At 39.6% G+C, this 12,845-nt stretch overlaps 1 protein-coding gene across 1 annotated transcript; it reads right to left on the reverse strand.

The window, feature by feature from the left end:
- Window positions 1-628: 628 nt before the first annotated feature.
- On the reverse strand, window positions 629-7,606 carry LOC113026577 (E3 ubiquitin/ISG15 ligase TRIM25). The gene is made up of 7 exons (XM_026175509.1): window positions 7,268-7,606; window positions 4,624-5,567; window positions 3,407-3,502; window positions 2,249-2,497; window positions 2,124-2,146; window positions 1,609-1,763; window positions 629-1,470 (listed from the first exon to the last, which is right to left on the reverse strand). Exons 1-7 carry the CDS (start codon window positions 7,515-7,517, stop codon window positions 926-928), a joined length of 2,262 nt encoding a protein of 753 aa, XP_026031294.1. The 5' UTR covers window positions 7,518-7,606; the 3' UTR covers window positions 629-925.
- Between the last annotated feature and the right edge of the window lie 5,239 nt (window positions 7,607-12,845).

Genomic DNA, 12,845 nt, shown 5'->3' on the forward strand with positions numbered 1-12,845 from the left:
TATCCACTGTGATCCACAGACAGCTGTCCCTGAACCACTGGCATTCAGTCGCTCGACCAATCATCCAGAAGGAGTTTATGTAAATACCACTTTGATCCCACTCAATGACGTCAACTGCGCAGACCCCTAGTCAGAATAAATGAGCCACAGACTTTGCAAAGAAAAGGACAATTTAGCATCTGCTTCGGTCTGCCATCCTATCAGGGGTTTGTGTCAAAGGCAGTGTTTGTTGTCAGTAAAGCTCCCATGCTGTGGGAGCAGTGAAATTTAAAAGTTAACACGCCAACTGTCACCTGTTGTGGGGAAACACATCACCCACTCGCACACCTGTGTTTCTATTTAAAGGCCCATGGGAAGAATCATGGCACGCAGTAACGCAGCTTTGGAAACTCTGACAGTTTATTCCAGTAGAAAGACAAATGAGTCACAACAGGAGCAATAAGGATGACAAAGACGAGATATGTAAAGTACAATCTGAAGATTTAAAAAAAAAAAAAAAATATTCAAAATAGAAACACTATCCAAAATATTTGTGTATTGATCATCATTGATAACTTGCCTACCACTTAAAAACGTTCTCATTTGTTGATACATCATCTCAAAAAAAAAAAAAAAAAAAAAGATTAAAAAAGTGTGGTCTTTCTATTAAAAAAAAAAAAAAATACTACCAGTGATTGGCTGTTACATGTAAGGTATATTGAATAGGATTTCTATTTATTCCAGTTCTTTCAAATGATGTAAAAATCACATTTACAGATCTTTGCAGAAGTCAGGGATTGTATGCAGTGTAGGACAGATCTATCATCCATGAGAAAGTTACACAACAGCACATTTTACTAAAATAGATTAACACTTAAAAAAGGCACCACAAATTGATGAAGTTTGTAAATCAATCAGCAGAACTGATATGGTGCTTCTGTGCAGTTTAAGACTCGAACAAATCACAGATAGACAAGTGTGTTTTAGACACAGAAAAGGCTGGGTAAAGAGGATTAGTAAACCTCTGCTTGTAGGAATGCATTAAAGCTAGACTGCCCCCTGGTGTCACATTAAAGAATGATAAAATACCATCTTCAAAGTCAAGGAACACTCCTACCCTTTGCAGTCCATCTGAATCCACAGGAACTGATACTTTATTATGGAGGGCCTCTACCTTCCTTTTGTCACAGGCCAGGCACCAGGAGTAACTGTTGAACCCCAGACGAGAGTTGTCCTTTTGGCCTTTCCTCTCCATCTGAGCCTCACACAGCCCCACCTTCCATCGACCATCATCCACGGACACGCTCACCTCCCAGTACCAACGCCCTCCCTCCAGTGCTAATGAGGAAAGGACCTGTGGGAAGGAACTGAAGCGAGCCTCGTGCTCCATGTAAGCCTGCTGAGCATCGCTGTAGGTCACCGTTCTGCTGTTATCAGACAGCTGCAGCTTCGGATGGGCCGTATCTGAATCCAAGAGGGGTATGGTGCCATCTGTGTACACGATTAAAGAGGAAGAATTTAGATGAGAAAATTAAGACTAACTAAATATCCTAACACATGTATTTAGTGCTGTGGCGTAATTAGCTGTGTGAGCTGTATAAACAGTAGTATAAACAAGACATGACTTACAGAGGAGCCTGTTAAGATCTCTATCTTTGCTTTGTGTATTGATGACAACTGTGTCCAGTCGCTTCTCTGTCCACTGCTGCAGACACCTCAGCCGGGGACGATTCACTTCCTCCGTGGCCTCAAACTGCTCCACATAGCTCCCCATCTCACCACTCCTGATGAAGGAGAACTGAGTCAGTAATGAGCCCTAAGACTATCGTGCAGCAAATTGCACATATAAATCCAATCTCCATTTCTTAGATGTGTGTACTTAGTGTGTGGGATTTGTACCCACAGCACAAAAGTGTCACATCGCTTTCCAAATCACCATCCCTGCTGATTGCATTGCAAAAGAACTTTTAAAGTCAGCTTTTACCAACTAGGGTGAGCTAACTAGTACTTTCATTAAAATAAAATAAACGACTATGCAGCATGTTTACAAAACTGATTTTCTGGGAGCACATTCAGCTAGTGAAATGTTCAACAAGCGGACAATTTTACTGCTGCAAAGCAGAAGTTAAAAGCATATTACTTACAGCTGGGCAATCTTGCTGTATTCCTGCAATGTCAGAAAAAAGAAAAGGCATTTTACTATGCAAACATGAATAATTCAGCAGTAAATATATGCATATATTTTTTAAGCCAACAAAAATGATCTGACCATGATGAAGGCCTGGTCCTTAAAAGAGTTGTCGCCTCTGGTGTCAGCCAGATTCTCCAGCGTGTGAAGGCCTTGTTGGATGGATTGAAGGGAGCTATGGAGGTGGCAGAGTTTCTCCTCTAGTCCCCCCAAAACTCGGTTCTCTTCCTTCTTCACACACTGAAGAGCCAGTTGCTCCTCCTGCTCCAAGGCCTCTTTGATGGTACTGTACTGCTGCTTCACTCCTGCTTGTGCTTCACTCAAAACCTCCTAGACAGGACACAGTATAAATATATGTAGTAGTATTGCGGTAGTATTGCATTTCTTTGCTGTTAGTTATTACTCATTTCCGATTACTAGTACACCGTACAACACTTCAGAAATGCAAAGATTTCAACGTAAGATGCTTTTCCAGTCTATTTAAATTTCAAACATGGCATTTTTATGTTTTCCTTTTTTGTATTAACTGGTTTCCTCAGCTCAAAATAAAATCCAGATTGAGCAACAGAAATGACTCAAGGCTGCCTCCTAAGAGTCGGAAGGAAGTGGCAACACTCGGTAAGTCGTAAACAGAATGGTCTCTGCAGAAGAGTTTGCACGGTCAAAATAACAGGCAGGGAGACGGACATCTGCATGGACCCTCACAGTCATGGTAACATTTATCCCACTTGGACTTTAGCATACTTGCAGATGGGAAAAAGAATTACTTTAGTACGGCCACTCACTTCAGTGTTAGATTCTATTTAAGAGTTGCTGCAACTTAATAAAGCTTTGTGCTGCAATGTAGCACCCTGGGACTAGTGCCCTAAAAATACAAAAAAAAAAAAAACAGCTCGTCAATTAATCACTTGAATGAATGAATGACTATTACTCAAGGAGAAGTATTTAGTTGGGGGCAGCAATCAACCATGTAACCCTAACCTGAAAACCTTAAGCTTAATTTCTTTACATTCTCAAACAAAGCCGCCTAATATTTGTATTACTTGTATAAAGTCTTCCTATTCTGACATGAAACAAAGAACTGGAGAAGTTTATTAACTAATTTTAGCCAATTATATGCACTTCTATAAAAACCCCTTAAATTTCAATGCAATGGGTGTGAAAGAAAATCTCTTGTAATTCTTAGCGGCTAAGCAGAACGAACATATGTATATTTAACAACATACTTAGCCAACTCACTTTGAAAGTCTCTTTCTTCTGAGCGAGCTCAGTCACTCGGTCCTTCACTTGCTGCTCAGCCTCTTGCAGTTGTTTGATCTCTTCTTTCAGGTTTCCCTGAGGAAAAATGTCCACAAAGATTTAAAAACAAGTCACGAGTCTATGGCTTTGATTATATCTATATTTAGCCACAAGTGCTGTATGCTCACAGCTGGACAGTTACATGTTTTTTGTTCTTCAGGCTATGTTCTTCGCCACTTTGAATTTGAAGCAAAGTAGTTTGAGCAGATTCTCCAAAATATAAAGTCCCAAGACGTATTTTGAGAAAAGCCTAAAATGATGAGGGTTATTTTTAATAAGCTGGTAGCTTAGATCAACTGAAAAACATTATTTTGTACTAAATTAGATACAAATGGCTGTTGCTTGTAAAACCATTAAGGTATCCCTCTAAATCTCTGATTGTCATGTTCTCAACTTTGTGAACCATATACATTTTCCATGTGAATAAACAGACCTGTGTTTTATCTGCTAGGGGCAACAGTGTAAATTGGAAGATAACAGACTTCCTACAATACATCTAGAAGTTACATGACGAATGATTAGTTAAAAATGGCTGTCAAAATAGCAAGTAAACTCATAGGAACGGTCATTCTATATTCAAATAATCCGCTATCATAAATGGTCAAACAAAAGACTGAAGATACATGACCACACAGAAAGACGAGAGACAACTAGATAATTTTGAATAAAATTAAGAAACCAAATATCAGGAAACAGAAGCAAAGATTACTTTAGAGACCGGCTCACCATTGCCAAATATAACCCTGCTTACAGATCATTATGGGCACAAAAAGTGATTACAGTGGTAATGATTTTGTTTGTTGACGCATCTGCCTTGTGTTTGTGTGTTAGACTGCGTTATTCTTGCAGTGTTTGTTTTAACGTTATGCTTGTCGGAACAAGCAGATGAGTTGAAATATTTTTGGATGTGTGCTTCTTTTATACTCCAGGGGCGCATTAACGCAACCAGTCCAAAGTTAACCCAGCTCAGCACCTCATCTTCTGATATCTATCAGATCAAATATTTCAGATGCTCGGTCACTGCAAGGGATTTCCCACAAAACACTATATTTTTGTTTTTACCCCATGTGTATCTGTGTAAGTATTCCTCATCCGATTATCTTCAGGTACTATGCATTGAAATCAGATCTCACGTGCATTAAGTCAGCAGCACTCACCCTGAGCTCTCTCTCTGCCTCCCTGATGCTGATGCATTCGTGGTCACGATGGGAACCTATGACGGTACACACAGTGCACACACACACTGCACACTGCCGACAGTAGATACGGTTTATCTCGTGGTGATCCTGACACCTCCAGAGGGAAATGTCTTCCACTGGAGAAACCAGGGTGTGATTTTGGAAAACTGGGGTGTCCAGGTGGGGCCGCAGGTGCTCTGAACACATGGAGGCCCCGCACACCAGACAAGTCTTCACTGCAGACTGACACCGAGTTTTAGGACAATAATGACAGGGCACAGGGCTGGCGCTTTTGTTTTCTGCCCTGGAGAAGATGCCAACATGACTTGAGGATCCTGAAGCAGGTAAATTAATTTTGCTTGGAATCGGAGATGACTTGCCAGCATGGTGCACAGGAGGCTTATCTTTTCCTGGAGTTGAGGTTGCAGGAAAGGTGGGAGTTGACAAAGGCTTCTTTGGTGTCACACATACCCCAGTTACTTGCGGGTCTTTCTTGGGGGTTGCAGGAGGAGGTGCATCACATATGTCGACTTCATTGTCAGAGTCATCCAGTATGATGGCCTTTTCTGATTTATGCTGGACTGAGATGGCTTGTGGCCCACCGCTTGCAGATGCTCCATTGCTGTCAGAGTTCTCCTCGGAGGTTGAGCCATCACCCTCTTTAGATTGGGAAGATTCTGGTTCTACTACTTTCTTAGATGTTTCCACGGCAGTTGACTTCCCAGTGTTATTTGACAAGGAAGTGGTGGGAATCTCTGTGTCACTGGGCCATGCACGGGGGCTCTCGACAGTTGTTCTCTTTGCTTCAGGCTGTTCAGGTACAGGTGCGCTGGCCTTCCTCTTTCCGAGGAGTCGGCTGGTGAGCGATGGCCTCCTTAAACTCGAGTCAGATGTACTTTCTTCATTGTTACTGGTGGATGAACCTTAAAAAATAAATAAAATATAAGTAAAACTGTTTTTAAAGAAGGCTGAGTTTGTACTAACTACTTAGGAGTTCTGTGATGATGTTGCCTTGTAAGGAAGGAAGGTAAGCAACACAGATGTAACTGTTCAGTGCATTAAAGGTTTAAAGGTGCTGCTTACACTCATGATCACACGTCAGAAGCAGACTTTTAACCCTGCTGTCTATTTGCTTTAAAAGAGTTCAAACTTTGATCTCAGAGTTTTAATTGGACTTTGATCTGTGACACTGTAAACAAATGCCGAACACTGCTCCCATTAAATTACACAAGAGCTAATGCTTTGTTTAAAATATTCTGTTTTAAACCTTGTGACAGCAAGAAACAAAGGAAATTTGCTCAAGAACTGTAATACAATCAAATTCTGAGGTACCTGTATTTCACTTGAGTGTTAAATGTTATACTACTTCAATTAGACTTTATTTAAGAATGCATTATGGGATTTTACTCCCCCAACTTTTATATGAAAGGCATTTTACTGGTGATTACTAGGTGAATAAGTTATTTAACTATTTACAGCTTTCTCGCTCTGTGTTAGTCCTGGCAACCAGGATGTACCTCGTCTTTCACTCGTTGTCAGAAGAGTTAAGGATAAGCTCTAACACTCCCGTAGGCCTATGTCGGATAAGTAGTTAAGAAAATGGATGGACATTGAAATGCTGAAAATTGTTGCTTAGTACTCAAATCTAAATCTAACAGTCTCACAAAAACAGTTAAATATGAATATTTCTAACTACGACAGATTAGAATATTAGAGCCCAAATGGTATAGCAGTTGGCAATGATGTATAATGTATCATAGATAGAGTGGTAGTCCTCTGTCTGTTGTCCTTTTTAACAACATAATATAACACCAAAGAAATGCTAGAAATAGTATTATTGATTTTCTTTCCTGCAGGCTCCATCCACTGTTAAGCACATGTATTTGTTTACCTTTATTTACCAGCACATCCCATTGAGATCAGATTTGTTTTACAGATGAGACCTGGCCAAACAACATGACACAAAACGCAACAACTTAGCACTGTTTGCAGTAGGGATGTGCATGCCTACTCGACTACATGACCAACAGACAAGTGGTGCGTTCACCTGAAGCTGCCACTGGTACAATTGGGCTCTAAAAAAAAAAAGACACCAAAAATATAGTCTTTTAACCTAAACTGTGAGTTCTTCATTTCACATAATCCATCAATAAATGAATACAATCGAAAAATATGTTACTTTATCTGTCACTGGTCATACATGCACATAACAAAGTTCTGGTTTGCTAAAACCTTTTTTCCCGCAAATTAAAGATTAGACCATCATGTGCTACTAGTTTTATAGTACTTTTACGTCCCCTAAGGTTGATCAAATGGTATCTTCCATTTAGAAAGCGCAACCTATTTGCTATTTATTAAGGTCTTTGGATTAGAAGTAAACTAGTGAACATTTACTAGCTACAGCTAGAATGCGATTATAAGTATGCAGTAGTCTGTCTAGTTGTCTAGTTTACAGTACTGAACATATGCGTAACGCCCATTTTGCTTGTGAGCGGGAGACCTCTGACGTTAGCAGCTAGCTAGCATTAGTTTATAATCCCGCTTTCACGTTTGTAGTTTTAAGGGCCGTTATTTCACTCGTCCGGTTACAATTTAAATGTTAACCTAATCACCTTAACAGTACCTGCAGTGCTGCGAGGCTGTGCTTGTCCTCGGGGAGTTGGTGACCGTATCAAACTGCTATGAAACGGCAAAGTCTGGTACTCGGTTTTACACCTCCACTCCGGACAATGGTACGGCCCGTTCGGGTTAATGCTCCACAAGTCTCCAATGCATCGCTGGCAGAAACTGTGGTTACACTTCAGAGTAACCGGGTCCCGGGTCAGCTCGTTGCAGAGAGGGCACCTCGCTGGAGTATCCAACGATGCTCCCATTTTGTTTTGCCCTGTTTACTTTCTATTTCCGCGACGACATGCAGCAGAGGCGGAGCCAGATATTTGAATCTCGCTTTCCCCCTTTGGCAGGGAGTTAAAGGTACAGTCTGTCGAATGCAGATGCATGCAGATGTGATATCTGCTCTGAAGTTTGATCTTAATTTAATTAGCACTTTTTTACTCTACTTAAACACTGAAGCGCTTAATACAACATGCCTCATTCACCAAGTCATCAACCTTCTTAGATGGCCTGCTCTCCATCCGGTGCTACACCACCCAATTTAATATCTCAGAAGATGAATATGAATACAGCCTTTTTATGCCAAGCTCATTCTGTGGGATATCTTTTCCACAGTGTGCTCTCTGTCCCGCATCTCTCCTCTCAGCCCCAACCTTCCCCCCCAAAACAGACGGCTACACCTTCCAGAGCCTGGTTCCACCAGAGGTTTCTTCCTGGTAAAAGGGAGGTTTTTTTTTAATTCCCACTGATGCCAAGTGCTCACTCTTAAGGGTTTATCTGAATTTTGGTGTTTTTTCATTATTGTTGTAGAGTCTTTACCTTGCAACATAAAGCGCTTTAAGGCAACTGGGTCTTTTATGTTGTGCGATATTTTAAAAAACTAAAATGAAGTAAGCAGCACTTTTTATCTTTGTCTAGAATATCTCAGATAGGATGCCGAGGTATAGGACTGTATTGGAGTTTTGTCCCTCATCTCCCTGTTCCACAATTTAAGACCTTTATCATGGTTTAAGTCCATGAGTCCAATTCTCTGTCCAGTGAGTGAACTTGCAAGTCACCACAAGGTCATAAGCTGTACTTGAGCAAATATGATGAAAACTACCCCAAAGAAAAACCACTGAGGTGACAACAGATACCCAGGTACTGGTTTTAACTGACTTAAGTTAGTGGAAAGAAATTCTCAGAGTATTTGGGGTTTTTTGCTAGTTATTTTTTTTGATTTCGCACAAGGGTAGGTATGTCGAAAAGAAACACACTATGTGTGAGTTTCATAATATGCTCTAAATTGTTAGAACTGACAAATGTGTTGAAAAGAGATGCAGAAAAAAAGTTGATTATCAGACAGAACAGCCACTGGAAATAAGTTACCAGAATTCAAAACAGTAAGAGCATAAGAAAAATAAGACTATATGAAGAGCTCCTGTTATCCTTATTTACTTAGCAAGGGTGTTGGAAAAGTTGAATTTAAATGACCTATACATGTCTTTGGCATACTAATGCAAAAGCTGTACACACATACTTTGTTGTGTGTTTATTTTTCTGATGTATCCCACATTGTCCCACACAAACACACGCTTGCCCTACTTTTAGTTTGTTGGGAAATTGCCGCCCTAGTTCCTGTGCAACTTCCTTCCAGTTTTTCTCTTCGTTTCCTTCATGACTCATCCTGTTGCAGCGAGTTTGACAGAAACTATATTTTACATTAAATGATCTGTGTTTAAAAAGAAAAAGAAAAGAAAAGAAATGTACAGTGACAGAAAAGCTCAACATAACACTTGATCATTCAGTTAAAATAAGAATTACTGCAGTGATTTTATGCCCTCACACACTGAGCTGCACTGGAATATAATTAAATCTAAATGAAGCTATTCTTCATCTCACCCCCGTATACCCCACAGATTCCCATAAGGCACATAAGCCATACACAGCACAACTCCTGAGTTGAAAATCTGGCAGTACTGAGTGCTTGAAGTCTGAGCTGCCATAAGGGGGTTGTTGGTGTTACTCCTTAAAACACTAGATGGGAACAATAATTCTCTTCTTTCTTTCTTTCTGCGTGGAATTTCTTTTGCTTTTGCGCTCAAAACATGTGAGACGGATAAAAACGGACTATTGTGAGTGAGAGGTTAATCTTTCATAATCTCATAGTGGTTGTAGCTCTCAAACATAACTGCATTTTTCATTTGGGTTGCCTACAACATGAAGTGAGACGTGGCCTTTTATGGCAGCTGAATTATTAAGGAAAGTATTTGGGAAAAAACTATTACCCTTTTACATTTATAAATAAATAAATAAACATAAATATAAATAAAGAAATACATACATACATACATTTATTTTCAAATACTAATGCAACCGCTAAACACTCTATAATTTTCCTTCTTTTAAATCTAAATTTGTTCTTTCAAAGCTTTTATTTTGTAGTAGCAGCTTTATCTCGTTCAGTGATAAAGAGTTCAGTGTACTGGCTCCTTAACTTCTATTTGCATTTAGTTTTTTTTAGAGTGTAGCTGTCGCAAAGAAAATTTCCAGAAACAAGACCTGACCCAAGTGTACCCCGTGCACTTGCAGATGTGACCATATCACTGATGTAATTCTGTTTCTTTTCAAAAGAAAAATTATAATTATGAAAGAGAACCCTATTGAAAAATGCAGTCCCTTAAAACTATGACACTGGTTCGATATTAGTTCCTTGTAAGTCCCAATCCTTCAAACAGCAATTCTTTCTGACACTCTGTGCTCCTGGAAAATGAAGGAATGATTGCAAAACCAAAACAGGAAGATGGTGATTGTTTGTTTTGTTAGTAGCTATTGAAAGCTTACCATAGATTGGTTGGATTGTAAAACAACTGGAATAAGTGTGGAAATTCTACCTGCAAAGGAAGAGCAGCTCCAATATGGAGTCAATTAAGAAGTTTAAAGCAAGTGTTACATTTTTAGTGTCACTGAGTTGAGCGAGTCCACTTGGGTTTGAGTAAATTTCATCACTAGACATTGAAAGTGAAACTCTGCATAGATGTCCATGTACCCATTAATCTTTTGTGACCACACTGACTTTTCTGCAACACTGTACATTACAATGCACCCATTATGCATTCATCCATACCATATCCCTCCAATAGAGCTCTTTGATCCTAGCTTACTGGCTGACTTGTACTTCTGAGTTTGTCTAGTAGTAGAATTAAGGCCTGTCTTCTGTTTAACCAGCTCCTAGTTTGGATTCCTACTCTTCCACAAAATGTCTTCTGTCCTACATCTCTCCCCTCACCCCCTGCTGGTCACCGCAGATGGCTGTCTCATTGTAAGGTCTTTACCTTAAAATATAAAGTGCCTTGAGGTGACTGCTGTTGTGATCTGGTGCTATATAAATAAAATACAGTTTAATTGAATCCTTCTTCCAAACTCCAAGCAGATTTGAACAAGTAATAATGAGACTTACTAACCATCTAAATGTATACAATTCAACAGAGAAGCCCAAGTCCCAGGAGAAAAGATGCTCAAAAGTGAGCTAGTTTTAGTTTTATTAGTAACTAAATCTGCATAACCTAAATGATACAGTGGGTAAATGAACGGACAGGGGGGAGGGTGCAAGGCTGCTTTAGCCATTTAAACAGCAGAGAATAAACCATAATGTGTATTTTTTATTATTATATATACTGTCACATGTCTCATCCATTTACATGGTTTGCCCTTTAAAAACTTCATAGCTTTGGTTAAAATAATAAATTTTAAAAAGCACAACAGAGATTTACAGTGAAAACCTTTATTAAGTGTTAATATTATTTTTTAAGGAACCTCTTCCAATGCTGTAAGTTAATCATCTTTTCCATATTTGCTAATTGGCATCTACAGAATATCTATTTACACAAGAACACACCCACAGGTGAGGCTGGGACAGGCCTTACTAATTCATTATTACTTGAGTTCAATACTCAGGCACACCAGTCACCCCACGTTATACTCCCACCCCCTTTATGTTACCCTGTATGTCCCAACAAAGCAAAGAGACAAAAGGAGTCAAAGAGGGAGAAACAGAAAGAGACCTGGACTAAGACATAGACCCACAGATTTAGATTAACAACAGGACAACTGTGTGTGAGGCTGGCATATTGGTTCACTAGACCAACAAACTATTGCACACACCACATTCACACCAGCACTCACATACGTGCATGCACTCCCTCAAATACCCACTGACCTCCTTACGGTATGCACTCATACAGAACCACACAGTCATACAGTAGCTAGGAGTCCTGCAGCAGTCCTAATAGCCACCATCACAGTGTAGATACACAAACTATAAAATATTAGATTTCTTCTTAAACTGAAGCGCTGTGCAAAGTTAGCTAGCGGGGCATTAAATGGACTTAGTTAAAATACCTATAACATCTTAAATATTTACTGTACATACTTTGTAATACAAGTTGTGTCTGTTTTAGGTGACAATATTCTTATAAAAGAGTCTTAAATATCCTTTTCTCTAGTAAAGTGAGGGGGAACAAGGGGGGTGGGGGCACATAAGCAAATAAAACTCTCTTTTAAGTGTCAAACCTAAACACAACAGATTTACATAAACCCGATATTATCTGAAAATGAGAAGTTTCTTCTTTTCACAAATAAAACATGATAGGCATTCTGACGTTGACACACACAGCTAAGTGTTAACATACTTTAATACTTGTAATTACAGAATTTTGTTTATTTTTTGTTTGAATGTAAAATCTTGTGTATGAGTTGTAGTCAATGTTCCCTCTAAGCTGCGCGGGTGCGCAATTGCGCACTGCTGGCACGGTCTCTGCGCACAGAAAATCTGCATTGCACACAGAAAAAAAATCTAACCTGAATGAAATTAAAATGAATACTTTAACAATTCTGTTTTGCCGTGTTAGTCAGTAAGTACTGGCTGCTCCCGTATGGGATTACAACGATGCCACCTTATCCCATAGTCCAGCCAATAATGTGATTCACATTTGTATATACAAAGCTAATCAACGTCGCTGACAGGCTATGACAGCGTCCTTATGTGCCGACACCGGTGTTTTAGCTAGCAAAGCGGCATGGCGTCAATGACAACGTGTACAACCATTGGAGATGTGAGCAGGACAAACGGAACAATTGACGGAAAAAGTGTTGACTTTATACCAGTTTTTAAATTGTGTTGATAGGCCATGTAAAACCAGAGTTCTGATAAAAATATCTGCAATGTTTGGTTTTCTTCCTGAATACTATCGTTGTTTATATTTAGTGCAGGAAGAAAGGTAAAAACTGCGTTTTATAAGGAAAACGCTCGAAAGCCCTCTCCACCTGTGAGCAAAAACAAAACCAAAAAAACCCCACTCCTTCCTATTGGTGGAAAAATGTACCATGTCGACCAATCAAAAAATGATATGGCAACATGGCATTTAGTTGTTTAGGAAGAGGGAAGTTTTAGGAGTGACGGCGGTGTTTTGAGATGTGAGAGATTTGCGACATTTAGCGCAAATCTTGTGCAGTTAGTGTGTAGTGTAGTCAATAGTTTTGTTGTGTGTGTCAGAACAATGAGGTGACTGCTGAATGTTACAGGTGTTACAGGAGTGATACATCTCCTG

Source organism: Astatotilapia calliptera, chromosome 7 (genome assembly GCF_900246225.1).
Source record: "Astatotilapia calliptera chromosome 7, fAstCal1.2, whole genome shotgun sequence".
Classification (NCBI taxonomy): domain Eukaryota; kingdom Metazoa; phylum Chordata; class Actinopteri; order Cichliformes; family Cichlidae; genus Astatotilapia; species Astatotilapia calliptera.

Excerpts from the sequence above, each read along its gene's own strand:
- LOC113026577 (XM_026175509.1), bottom strand. The coding sequence starts at position 7,517 with ATGGGAGCATCGTTGGATACTCCAGCGAGGTGCCCTCTCTGCAACGAG. Across the intron at positions 2,498-3,406 it reads AGAAGAAAGAGACTTTCAAA|GAGGTTTTGAGTGAAGCACA; the intron begins GTGAGTTGGCTA and ends TGTCCTGTCTAG. Across the intron at positions 1,764-2,123 it reads TACAGCAAGATTGCCCAGCT|GAGTGGTGAGATGGGGAGCT; the intron begins GTAAGTAATATG and ends CTCCTTCATCAG.